The 13767-nt window shown below is 35.2% G+C and overlaps 1 protein-coding gene across 1 annotated transcript in view; it reads right to left on the reverse strand.

The window, feature by feature from the left end:
* Nucleotides 1-13763, reverse strand: part of TBC1D23 (TBC1 domain family, member 23) — a gene marked incomplete at its 5' end in the record, with an annotated part of 28192 nt that extends 14429 nt beyond the window's left edge. The window contains 9 exons of the mRNA XM_009324036.1: nt 1655-1747; nt 2800-2922; nt 3712-3815; nt 4768-4811; nt 4926-5050; nt 7250-7373; nt 10390-10594; nt 13316-13421; nt 13674-13763. Of these exons, the coding sequence (XP_009322311.1) occupies nt 1655-1747; nt 2800-2922; nt 3712-3815; nt 4768-4811; nt 4926-5050; nt 7250-7373; nt 10390-10594; nt 13316-13421; nt 13674-13763 (1014 nt within the window). The remainder of the gene's footprint in view (nt 1-1654; nt 1748-2799; nt 2923-3711; nt 3816-4767; nt 4812-4925; nt 5051-7249; nt 7374-10389; nt 10595-13315; nt 13422-13673) is intronic.
* Nucleotides 13764-13767: the final 4 nt, after the last annotated feature.

Below are 13767 nucleotides of genomic sequence, written 5' to 3' on the forward strand. Positions count from 1 at the left end.
GATCAGGGGGATGGAACACCTCTCCTACGAAGAAAGGCTGAGAGAGTTGGGGTTGTTCAGCCTAGAGAAGAGAAGGCTTCAGGGAGACCTTATTGCAGCCTATCAGTACTTAAAGGGGGCTTATAAAAAAAGATGGCGTCAAACTTTTTAGCAGGGCCTGTTGCGACAGGCCAAGGGGGAATGGCTTTAAACTAAAGGGGGGTAGATTTAGACTAGATGTAAGGAAGAAATTTTTTACACTGAGGGTGGTGAAGCACTGGAAGAGGTTGCCCAGAGGGGTGGTGGATGCCCCATCCCTGGAAACATTCCAGGTCAGGCTGGACAGGGCCCTGAGCAAGCTGATCTAGTTGAAGATGTCCCTGCCCATGGCAGGGGGGTTGGACTAGATGACCTTTAGAGGTCCCTTCCAACCCAAACCATTCTATGATTCTAAAAAAAGACCAGAGACAGAAGCATACACAAAAACAAAGAACTATACTTAAAGAACAGGTAAGAAGGTCCCTTCCAACCAATTCTATGATTCTATGATACAAACTTTGAAAATGGTTATAATTTGTTGAGCACAAACAAGGCAACATCAACACTGTACAAGACACACACACACACACAAAAAAGACAGCCTGACCCAGACATCATGTTATGTAAAGAACACTGAGAATGGTCCTTTTCTTCCTCACTCCACCTTACTCTCCCCAGGAAAGAAATGCAGCTAACATTTGTTAGTTTATTTTTGCAGACACCAAATAATAGTGGAAAAAGTCTTTGCAACTTTCACATTGCATTAAGTTGGCAATATGGCAGAGGGACTGAATTCCATATTTACATATACTTGAGTACAACACATTCAAATGTACCTTTACCTCAAAAGAGGTAAAGATAATAGATGCAGGACTGAGCTTCTTAACTAAGAAAGGTAAAAAAGCCTTTTATGGGGTATATACATAGAAATCATTCCATGCAGCATCCACAGACTGCTTGAAGTGAAATAGTAGGGGGTTAATCTAGAAGTGAAGAATACACTGTAAGCCAGCTGAAGCATAAGTGATTTGGGGAAAAAAGGATACAGAAAAATATGATTGAATGGTCAGTTAGGAATTCATAACCAAATGGAAACTACAGCAAAATCTTTAATGAAGTAATTAGTCCATAGTACATCTCAGTCCCAAAATTAATGCACTTCCTCTCTCATTTTTGCATGTACTGCAAAAATTTTAAAGGAGCAACCAAATCCTTTTCAAGTCATACGCTCCTTACAAGCAGGCTGTAGTAAGACTGGCGGGGGGGGGGGGGGGGGGGGAAATGCTGCTTGAAAATTAATGACACCTTTCATTAGAAATTATGATGCTAAAGAGATTTCTCCTCCAAGCAATGTCTAGTCTTCAGCCTGTATGGGTTTTCAGTTCTAACCAAAGAACAGGAAGTCTGGAATCCCAAATCCTAATGTCATTAAGGACTAAACTTCTCAGTAAAATGATGGTTCTACCAATCTCCTTTAGAGAAGCTAACTTTTGAAACTTCATAACATAGCTAGACACTGCAGTCCACAGACTAGAGTCTAAACTAAGGATAATTTATTTTTCAAGACAGGCATTTCTCTGTTCTTCTATTTAACTTAGGATTAAAAAATCAGTAAAGAAACAAAAAGCATACAAACCAAATCCGAGTCTAAATGAAATGCTGTTGATAAATGCCCAGCATTGTATTGCTCTGCAGGACGACAATCCACTACAAAGAACCTTACTCCTTCCTGAAAGAGAAAGATTTTGGCTGTTACAAAATTTTAAAATCGTGTAATTATTGATGGGAAAGTACATCATTCAATTGTATTTTAGTACTCATTCCAATACTACAGGAACCCCTCAAAGGGGCTAACAGCTATCGGAAAAATCTTATTTCATTTCACTAATCTGAACTTCTACAGTTACCAGGCCACCAACAGTATTCTAACAGTGATTTCCCATTAATACATCAGCTTGCACATTGGAAAGGATCACCCAAGTGCAATACACACAGTTAATTATTTCACCTCTACTGAGAAGAAATATAGTGGGTATGAGGGCACGCATCAACAAGACATCAGAAGGGACAACTTGGAAGTCCCGATCCAACAGTGCATTACTATGCAGCACAGCACATAAGGATAGCTTTATATCCCACCGACTTAAAACAGGATATACACAGATGCTTAACTTTACATGGACTAGGAAAAAAAAAGTATGCATGATGAAACTGGGGCCTGGAAATTGCTACAAAAAGCCAGTAGTCAATACGAAACACTGTAATCTAGCTACACTATTATCCATATATTGGTCTTAAATACTCTAAGTGAAGTCCCTGCATCTAAGTATGTCTGCAACTAACTACTACAGAAATAGTTTGAATCAATTTTTTGTTTGTTTGTTTAAACCTTTCACTGACAAAAGACAGATATTTCATAATGACATTCTTCTCAAAGCTACTGAGTAGTGGGTTTTAAGTTTTCCTCTACAATAGCTACATTTGGAAAGGAATTCAAATTAGTGAAATGTTACTTTAAGCTCCCACTCCTCAGATTCAAACCAGCTGTATTAAGCTCCCCTGTGCTGTAGCTCTAGTTGCTACAGCACAAATGCATTGCAGTCAGCAGATCATTTACAAGGGAGACAACTTCAAGACAAGCAAGACAAGAATACTTTTTCCTGAAATAGCAAATATTCATCTGTGTTGTTAGCACTTTAAAATATTTGTGATACACAAAATAGTGATTCTTTTCCTTTTCTATGAAATTGGGAGGGAGGGGAAGTAATTCAGTATACTGACTCCTTGTTGCTGATTTGCTTGAAGAATCTCAGACACAGAAACTGCTAGACAGAGAGCCTGGCTTAAGTCTGTGTCATCATCTTTGAGGCCCAGCAAGCTGCTGCCAAAAAGACTGTGGTTGTCCTAATGAGGCAAGACAAAAAAAAAAAAGTTAACTGAAATCATTGTCTTTAGATGTGAAGGCTTAAAGTAAAACTATATCCACCATGTCACAAACATTAAACCTGATACATGCATATCTTGTCCACATAGTCAAATTTTTATCCGACTGAAATTCTTTCTGAAAATCATGCCAAGGCCTGAACTTCCATTACAAACACATTTGTTCACCACTCTGACCATGCCAACATGATGAAATACCTCTAGTTTTTGGGTTTTGGTTGTTCCCCCCCACCGCCCGCAAGAATCTCACATACCTGTCTACATACATCACACAAAGTACGTACAACCAAAGGCAATGACTATCAACTACTTTTATTTCATGAATTCACTGAAGTCAGGTATCTCGAGTAAGGAAGAACTGCAAGAAGAGTGCAGGTGATGACAGCTTTATCTCTAGTAAGTGATTTTTTCCTGTTTGCTGTTGCAAGTACAGCTAGGATTGTTGTGCAGTCTGCTACAACGCAATTGTGTCAGTATGGCATTTTTACTTCATCAGTTCTTAGAAGAACCTGGTTTGCAAAACAAGGTCATCAGTCATGAAGTGAGAATATTGCAGGGAAGCTTCTCTCTAACATGTTTCACTTAACCTTCTTATCTTTCAAAGATCCTAACAGTAAATACCACCAGAGTAATAACATGAAAAAATCGTTTTAAAAAAAAAAAATCACAATGAAATATTCAAAGTTACTGTCAGCAGGAGCTTAAACAGTCACCAAAAAGAAGAGAATTTCAAAATTACTTTGTTATTACCTTCCTGAAAGAAACTGGAGTTTTGCTACAGTAATATTGTGCCAAAGAGAAGAGATCTTCTATATCCTCTAAATGGAGATTGGCTGGTGAAGTTTCTAAGAATTCTGAGATATACAAACAACATAAGTGCACCATTATTTCAGACATAGAAAAGAAGCATCATACATCTTTTCACGTCATAGAATAACTTATTTTGAATAAGGCATAACACAACTGAGTTTATTGATTAAACATGAATGTTGATTCATTCTCCAGGTGGAAAAGAGAAGATACAGGAAATACTCCTTATCCATAGGAAACCTATGCTATTTGCTAGAAGTTCAAACCTTCTACACAAATTATTTATCACCACACTCTTACCTCTGTATAGTTCTAGCTTTCAGTTGTAATACTAAGTCAGCTTCCTTTTCTAAAGAGGGCTGAACAAGAGAACCCTCTAAAACACAGTACTTAATCGGTAGTACTGTTACATGTCCAGGATAGTACAAAGGCATAGTTCTGCAGTATATAGCAAAGATGCAAAATTCCAAGCACCCTCATTTTTAAAATACTAGGAGATTATTAATTATATTGTATTAGTCCATGTAAAAAAAAAAACCAAAGGCAGGTGAAATAGGCTCACGAGAAATTTAGTGTAATTTCTATAAAAACAGATGAGGGTAGGACAAGAACAATGAATTAGGCTTAAATCAAGTGCATACAAAGATAATAAGCTGGAAAATGCAACAAATGAGGTAGATTTAAAGAAGGATTTCAAAGCTGCTGCTTTGGGCTTAGAAACATGGTGATTGTTTCAAGTTACTCCAAACTGAAGTATAAAACTAGGTGTGGGAGTGCTAAAAGGAAACACAAGAAAAGAATGTTAAGGACAGGGCAAATGTGATGCAGCAAAAGAATAGTAAGAAAGGAATTAGTGGGTGAGGGGATTCATTAATGACAAAATCACAGGGAAATAATTAAATAATTCGGTTATTTAGTAACTAAAAATAATACTCAATAGGGATTATACTATATGGTAAATATTTCACTAGCAGCTATATAAAGAGAAGTACTTACTTATCATTTCTTCTTTATCTGATTCTTGTGCTAAGATAACGTCTCTGAAAACAGTAAAGTCACAGGCATAGATTAAGTCAGTAAAAGCAAAATGAAAAAAAAAGTGGATTAAAACTGTGTCAGCAAGGAATGTCCCAAAGAATTAACTATACACTTACTTTGCATTAACAAGGATGATTAACATTAAGAAATAAATAAAGAATGGATCTGCTTGTTGTAGATATCCATCCCATATTGCCTGAGTGACTTCAGCTGAACAGTAATATGAGAAGAGGCTTCCAAGCTAAAAATTTGGAAAACAGTGTGAGAAAAAGCAATAACCAGGAACAATCTTACCAGGATAACATTTTTAACAGAGATACAAGATATCTAAAAGAAAATAAAAACAACAAAGTTATGCTAAAACATACATTTGCACCATATAGTGAAGGATGGTTCTACCCTCAGAAACAATTTTTATGGAAACACTGCAGTAATGCTACAGATTATCTGTGAATAAATATGCCTAGTGTGAAGGCAAGCTCAGTCGTACATTGTCAGCCTTGCAAATTCAACCAGAGATTACACAATCAGGCTGGAATACTGTTTAGCTCATAGCCACTGCTAAATACCAATTATACCAACAAGACAATAATAAGAGAATATATTTACTCAACTAGCTTCGCAAACAGGACTTTGGAAGGATCCCGTAAACAACATTCTTTTTATTTTTCACAGTAGAACCAAGCTAATTGAACATGGTTGCACATTATTTTGACAATGTCACTTACTTAGCATTACATTATGATGCTTTATGGCTGAGTAATCAAACATTTGCAAGTAACAGAAAATTTTCATTACCATTCAACAAACCATTTGCCTGTTTCCATGTTCCCATTTAAAAATACATCCTCTCTGATATGCAAAGTTCGAAGTGGATAAAAGAAAAGGTAGGAACTTCTTTTCATACATGCCAGATAATATTTGCAATCACACCTAACTCAAATGCATACCAGCTGGCTTCACTGGGGTCTTACTGAATTTGCTGATGCATACAAATTCTGTGTCAACAGAGCTACAGCTTTCAAAAGCCCAGCATCTGTTTTTAAACACTATAATGGAATATTTCAACACTTCCTAGTATACTTTTATAACAGAAGGTAAGATGATCTATCCAATCTGAGTCAAACACAACTGAAGACAAAATGTCCCTGAACAACGAGGCAATGACAGGTGTCTGAATGTTGCTTATGTATTTCTACACATTAGAAATACCTCTATATAGACTAAGTTTTTTGACACATAAAACAAGGAATTTTAATGTAATCTCATAATATAAAATGAGGTTTAAGATTATTTTTAAGATCGTACACCAGAAAGCATGACACTGAGGACTGGCAGCTACACTAGCTCACTTCCCTACCTCCTTTCAAAGGGAAGATTTTTTTCCTAATGAATCACTAAACTTCTAATAAACAACTTCAAAGAAGTTTCTATTTACTAAGGAAAATTATATATATTAAAAAAGGGAGACTCAGTAGTAAAAAAAGACCCGATTCCTCTTTTGAAGGCTGATGACTGGCAAAAGGCAGATTTTGAGAATATGGAAATTCTTCCTGGACACATTTTAATACTAAAATTGGTAGCAGCCTAAGAAAAATCATCTTTAAAAAACAAACCAAATACAGACCTCGCAGTTTAATAATTCATTTCAGTCTTACTTCTTTAACTGAAAGTACACGGAGCTAAAAAAAATTTTACAAGGCCAATGGGTATGAAAGAAGAGCCTAGAAGAGTTCACAGGTCATAAGGTCTTCTTTATTAATTTACAGACTTTGCCTCTGCAAGCAGTGTATCATGATTTTGTATTGCATATACTAAGTAGCACTGAAACATGAGAATTTTGGTGCATTACGTTGTAGTCCTGCTACATAAACTTTACAAAAAAATGATTGAGAGAAGCGTCTTTACCCCCAGATTGAGGCAGTTTTGAAGTTAAGGTGCGGAAGAAATGACCAATTCTTTAAGAGCTGTAAAATATATGTGCTCAAATTCTAAAAGGCATAGCACCGTATGAGGCAGTCAAATATATCTATTAGCATGGAGGTTTTTAAAACGATTAGTAATTTGACTTTAAAAGACCCGTTAGGCTGATGTTTATCCGTATCTACAACCATAGAGCTGCCCACTATAAAAAACTAACATCACGGCTTCTTCTACTTTTTGAGTATGTCCGTTGCTCTCATTCTTACTTATTCCAAGTAGTTCCTAACATCAGTGGCTCAGTTAACATCCAGTACAACAAAAATGTGATGTTAACAAGATCTCATACCTCATGTTAAACAACTGAAGACAAAAAGCCCACACTATATTAAAACATGCAATTTATTTCAATATATGCAGTTCTAATCTCTTGTACTACTCTTCCATAAACTGGCAACATGTACTTAAATTTTAACAGAAATTTATTTTTCATTATGTTTCCCTACTTTCACTTTATTACCCAGTTGAGTGCATATGAGTCTGGAGTCATCTTCTTAGTATCAAGAAAGGAGCAGAGTTCAGGCTCATGGTACTGAAGAAGCAGTCTAAATAGATGAAATGGTCTTCCCTTCATAAAACAATCCCTAAAAAGTAGCAGTGAAAATAATCATAAACCCCCTCCATAATATTCCAGTTGTCAGACTTACAGTAGCATTTCTTTATTAGTTGTGATTATGTCATTTCCTATATTGTTCTTTTAATTCACAGGGACTGATCAAGGCATCAACTTGCCTCAGGAGTTTAAAAAAAAAACAACAAAAACCCCACAAACACTGAAACCCCCACTATATTAATAAGGCAGGAGAAAGAACAAAATACTGCCGATACTTGATAGAGTATATAATACAGAAGTATTTAAAACAGATTTAAATATCAAAACAAGGCTAGCATGGTATTAATGTTAACTAAAAATAGAATTAAAAAAAATACGTCATTCTCATATGGCAGCCAAAGGAAATTTAAAAGATGCTTATTTCATACGTGAATAACAATTAAATGTCAGTTCATCAAGCAGGAAATAAAGGGAGTATTTAAAAATGAAGAAATAGTTGTTTAAAGACCTTAGGAACAAACCTCAAGTGTTTAAAAACTTAAGTAAACTTATGCGAAACTTGAACCACAGATCTCCAAACACAATTATCAACCTAACTTTCTTAAACAAAGGTATGTCTATGGTGGTGAAATGGAAACATTCACAGCAAATTATATGAAGGGCTTCTTTTTTGAAATTATCACAAGAACTCTGACTTCCCATTAACAGGAAAAAAAGTGTGAAAAGAAGAAAAATATTCTATTAATTAATTTAGCATAAGAATCTAGACTTGCAAATTACTTTCTGTTCGAATGGTTAATATGGTCAATTATTCCAGTCAGTCAGTCATTCTTTACCAACTTTTAACATTAAGATGGATACATACCCAAAAATAACTTGAAAAAGAATCTTTCCACATTTCTACTGACAGTGGAACAACCTTGTTTAGACATTTTTCTTAACTGTTTTGCTCAGTAATTTTTTATTCTGGTACCTATTGTAGTAATCAACCCTTAACAAATAACCAGTTTAAAAAAAAAAAAAAACAACAACAAACAAAAACCAACCAACAATAAGCCCCGAAAAATCCAACAAAAAAATCCACTTATCAAGAATTGTGAATTCCTGTACCTATCCATTACTTCCTAGGCTAGAAGCCCCATGGAGGCAGCAGGCTCAGCCATTGGAAGGACTGGTAAAAAACAAAAGCAAAGCAAAAACAATTAAAAAATGGTTTAGCTAAACAGAAATAAATTGCCCTGGAAACTAACCAACGTTTTACTTTAGAAGAGGGTGGTTTGTTATTGTTTTTGGTGGGTTTTTTTTAGCCAAAAAAAAGGAAGCTATTTTCTACCCTCTGTTAGAGGTAACATTGATATAAAGTAAGCAGATGTAATGCACTTTCCTCACGTGGTCCCTGGGATGAGACACACTTCCATTATCCACTTGCAGCTTTTTAATTAGTTTACTACCTTACAAGCTCTCACACAAATCACCGTCTACTCAATTGCATATCTGAGATGGCGTTTTCTTCTACTTACAGCCCAAACGAAGAATACTAATGACCTAAGACTTCCATATTAACTGTTTGTTAATTTTGTATAGTTCAGAAAACTCGCCATTCTAGAGGAAAGGCAGGAGGAAAAAAAAGGTAGGTATTCACAGGATACTTTATACCAAAAGCCTTGAGAGTAACAGTGTTTCCAAGGAAAAAATATCAAAACCTCCCTCATCTAAAATAGCCTATTATGTTCCCCCCCCCCATTCTTCCTTTGGCTTGCTAGAGATGCTCTTTCAAAAAAAATCCAAGATATAATATGGTCCAACAGATTATGCTGTACATTTCCCTCACCTGTTGTCAATATTTTGTTAGAATAAATTCCCAATAAATATTTCATGATAGTTACAAAACTTGAGAAAATGTGAATAAAGAGTGTATGATTTAAAAACAAAAATAGCAAAAAGTCAAAAGTGAAACTTTTATCAAATAGCAATGATGGTCCAGCAGTCAAACATCAAACTGAGACCAAATTGACCTAAGCAGAGATTTGCAAGTCTACTATAAATTGCCTTTCTATGCCTTTCATTCTCCCATTGCAGGGGCAGGGAAGAAAATAGTCTACATCTGGCTGAAACACCACCTAGGTTCTTACAGAGAAACTCAAACACTGTACACTCCGAAAGCCTTCTATGGCTGAAAGTACGAGTTACATGACCATAATGCCACTATCTCCAAACAATTCACAGAGCCCAACAGTATTTTAAATCAGAAACGGACACAAGCTGAGTCAAGTGACAGGACCGATAAACGTTTCCTGCCACAACACCAAACAAGCACTTTTCATATTACGGGCACACATCCAGTAGCTGGGCAGGAATCTCCTCTCCAGGGAATCAGACTAAGATCTTTAATTACAGACTGTTCATATATTATTTCACAAGGTCTTAATCAGAAGACCCTGTACCCTCGCTGGAGTGTCATGGTGCTACTCCAACATAAATAAAAAATTATTTTAGTGAGAACACCTACATAACAGCATGAAAAGCTCCAATTTCGTAATTTTTTTTATTTAAAAAAAAGTAACAACTTAAAAAAATAATTTCAGTCCCAAATCAGTAGAATACAGGGAAAATATCAAGTACTTCTTCTAAAGAGATTTTGAGACTTAATTAGTGCTTATGAAGTACTTTAAAGTAACAGGGACAGAAGCATTTTAGATATCAAAAATGCTCAGAAAGGAAAGAAAAAATGTTTTCACGTAACATGTGAATTAGATCGTTCCTAAACAAATATTTTTGATATCGCATGATATGACAGTCGTTCTTTAAAAGGCACATCGAGTCTACATCAGTCACATACTAACTCTTTACATCTTAAACCAACTTAATCATCTCCTGGACTTCAGACCAACAGGTATCGAAAGATGGTTCAATTTATTATCATATGAAGGAATCTGACAACTTTGCTACAAACAGTGCTACTCTAGCCAAAACCAACATGCACATCCTTTCAGAAAATACTTTTAATACCAATAAAAATAGTACACAAGCAAAAGAAAGAGTTTTACCTTGGAATGAATTTATTCATGATAGCATAAAAGCAGTTGTACAAATCACTGCGTGGCAAACGAAGGTGCACCAGAGGCTTGAGTAGATGTATCCAGCCAAGGCAAGAACTGTATTTAACATTGCGTGATTTACAATAAAAAGTAATAACAGACTCAATATCCAGAAGTAATTCTGACTTCTCCTCTTCTGGCACTGACGACTGGTCTGAAACAGGCACAGCAATATAAACTGTATTAATGGCCTTTCAAAGAAATTGAGTGAGATTATTTCATAGCACAATTGCACCAATAGGGACTGCTTGGAAAAAAAAAAGCAACAAAAACAGACAAACAAGACATTAGCAGCTTGGATTAAATGCTTACAGAAAGGCACCCAAAAAGGCATCAAAATACAAATGATTTTATAACCCCAGTAGGATAAGGCATTTAAATATCACAACAACAGGATGAAAGAAGTTTGGGTTTTCCAGGATCTGTATGAAACAGAAGTAGATTCTTTTAACGCACAGAATGCCCCTCTTCTATTCCTATTTGACGTGCTCAGCACATAACTTATGCTCAACTCTACAACAAATTCATCTGAATTTCAACACAGATCAACCCACAATGCCTACCTCCAATTCCTCAAAAGCCCACTGACATGCAAATTTATGAAAATCAGTAGTATGAAATCAGCTAGGCTTACAGACTTAAATGTTAGTATTAACATATAAATCACATTTTTAATCTCTACTTTAAAGCAATTTTCCTAACAATAGTTTAAGTTTGGAGTTGTTAGGGTAACTATAAAAAAAGAAATGATTTGATTACTTACAACTACACCTGGCTTTTAAATTCCATTTGGTACTGTTGCTAATCAGAAGATACACTAACCATGAACATATAATCTTTTATATAATGTAGTATATTGTTTCACATTCTTACATATGTTGTAAGGAACTGAAAAGTAAAGATGTCCCCTATTTAATGGCAGACTAATTCTGAATCCATAATTTATATTGTTGCATTGGGTTGAAAACTGGCACAAAAATTTCATACAAAACCAGTTCTCTAATTAAGGTAGCAAGTGAAACAATTCTTAAATACCGCCATTATTGAGTTGGATACATACACAAAGCTTAGGTTTTCATTAGTTCCAAAGCATCTTTCTGCATAGACTCTTACTTAAAAGGCTGACAACGCTTCAGAAAAACTACTGGCACCCACCTCACTTGAGGCAATGAATATAAGACATACTGAGATATGTCAACGCCATACCTGAAATTATGCCTTCCTCCATGTGATGAAATAACTACTTAGCTTACTTGCAGCTAAATATACCAATATTTATTATACTTATTGTAGTGAAACCAGACTTTTGTGTAAGTTCATACAATTTTCACTTTAATATTAAACTTTAGTTTTTTTTAATGAAAAATCTAATATTAAATACACTTACGAATTATATTTTTCAGAAATAAATTTGTTTTAATCCACTTAGATTACATCAATTTTACTATAGCTAAACTGACTTACAGTAAAAGAAGGAATAACCATGTCATGTCCGGGATGGGGGAAAGAGATGCCTACACACTACATTAATGCAGTGGCATTAAATTTCTAGCGAACAATTTTCCCCCTCAATTATAAGAAGCCCAGGAGTTTCATTACTGTTAATGAAAGTTATTATTACAGAAGTCTTTAATACTTTCACATCAAAGCCAGTCCATATTTGCTATTTCCTTTCCTCTACCTCTCAGGAAAATAAATTAGTATGTAAAACTCAAATGCCATCTGAAAGTTTACTTTAAATTTGAAGACTACTTGCTTTGCTAAAACATTGAAATAGAGGTATTTAATCCAACCCAAAATTGAAATCTCTATATAACCTTCATTCTGAACTAACTTTACATTTATTACTTTAATAAGTTTAATATTTTTACATATTACAAAGTATTTACCAATAAAGACAAAAGGAAAAATAACAGACATTCAAGTGCTTAAGTTTCTATGTTATGAATACTAATTGGGATGTTTTACCATCTTCCTGGAAAGACACTGTGATTAAATAAGACAGTGGAATTTCCCCCCCCCCTTTCCTTTACAGAGCAGAGAGAGAAGGAAAATAAGTCCTACTAGATTCTAGAGCTAGAAAATGTGGAACTGCATTTTAAAAGTGGTAGATAGGCATGCATGCAATAACTCCATTCTCTGCCTTAACTTTCAATTGTGCAAGAATAAATGAAAGCGTGACAAGTAATAAATAGAAGATTCTCTTATTGATGCCATAAGAAGTATCCTAACTTATGAGTCAGCATTGATTCCATCATCTGATCACCGATATTAACACTGTTGCATGGTGTCAGGGATTTGGCCATTTTTGTGATGAGCTGCCAACCAGATCCTGTGGCAGCTCCTTACAGACATACTGAAATATTATTTCCAATGTCCTGGCAGCATCTTGTTTTCACAAACACAACCTTTCATTTTTGCTGAAAATGCTGTTAAAAAAGTATTTCTTAAAAATAGTCTTCAAAGTCCAAAATGTTTAATATATTTCTTCCCTTAGAGATTATATCCATTTTGGTGCTCCATCAGCTTTTCAGATTAAGAACCAGTCATTAGACAATTAAGAACTTAAAGGACACTATAAAAAGATGGAGCTTAGAAAAAAAAAAAGATTTTTTCAACTCCTGAAGCTTTCTGACCACGCAAACTATCATTTACAAGCTAATACTTTAAACTTCCATGACATCACCCATCCCAGAGTCAGAGTACAGATGAGACACTACTGTTTTCTTATGATTTCTTTCTGATTTTCTCCGCACTCTCATCTTCCTTCAAAATGTAAACATCATTCAGATTATTTAATTCAAATAAAAAAGCCCTAAGACAACTGAGAATACAGAAGTTTTCACATAGGTGATCTAAATGTAATTGAACTTACCAATTAGCTCTTGGCAATCCTTACGAATTATACTCTGTTCAGGTAGGTCTAAAGAGCCATCCCAGGATGCCAGGCTGTCCCCCTTTCCTACAACATTAAGTGCAATCTGAAAACAAAAATAGAAAACCCTCTAAACATTTGAGTGTCCTTTTGTAGTTACCCAATTACTGAACTCAGTGATTTAATTCAATAATTTAACTCAATAAAGTGGAATATTCTAAAACTGAATCAACATACATGCATATTAAAATTCCAGTACTACATCTCTTCTGTAGAGATGCCTGGTAATTAAATCATTTACGTCAAATCAAACACACCTTCAGGTATTTCCTGCTTCTTGATTTAAGCTCATATTTACCTTCCAGACTTTGGCCCTCAGGTCAGCAGGCAATTGCCTTCCTTGAATGATGTTTCTCACAGTTTCAAGATCACAGCCTCCTTCTTCTAGAGCG

The sequence above is a fragment of the Pygoscelis adeliae genome, unplaced genomic scaffold (genome assembly GCF_000699105.1).
Source record: "Pygoscelis adeliae isolate BGI_AS28 unplaced genomic scaffold, ASM69910v1 Scaffold55, whole genome shotgun sequence".
Lineage (NCBI taxonomy): Eukaryota > Metazoa > Chordata > Aves > Sphenisciformes > Spheniscidae > Pygoscelis > Pygoscelis adeliae.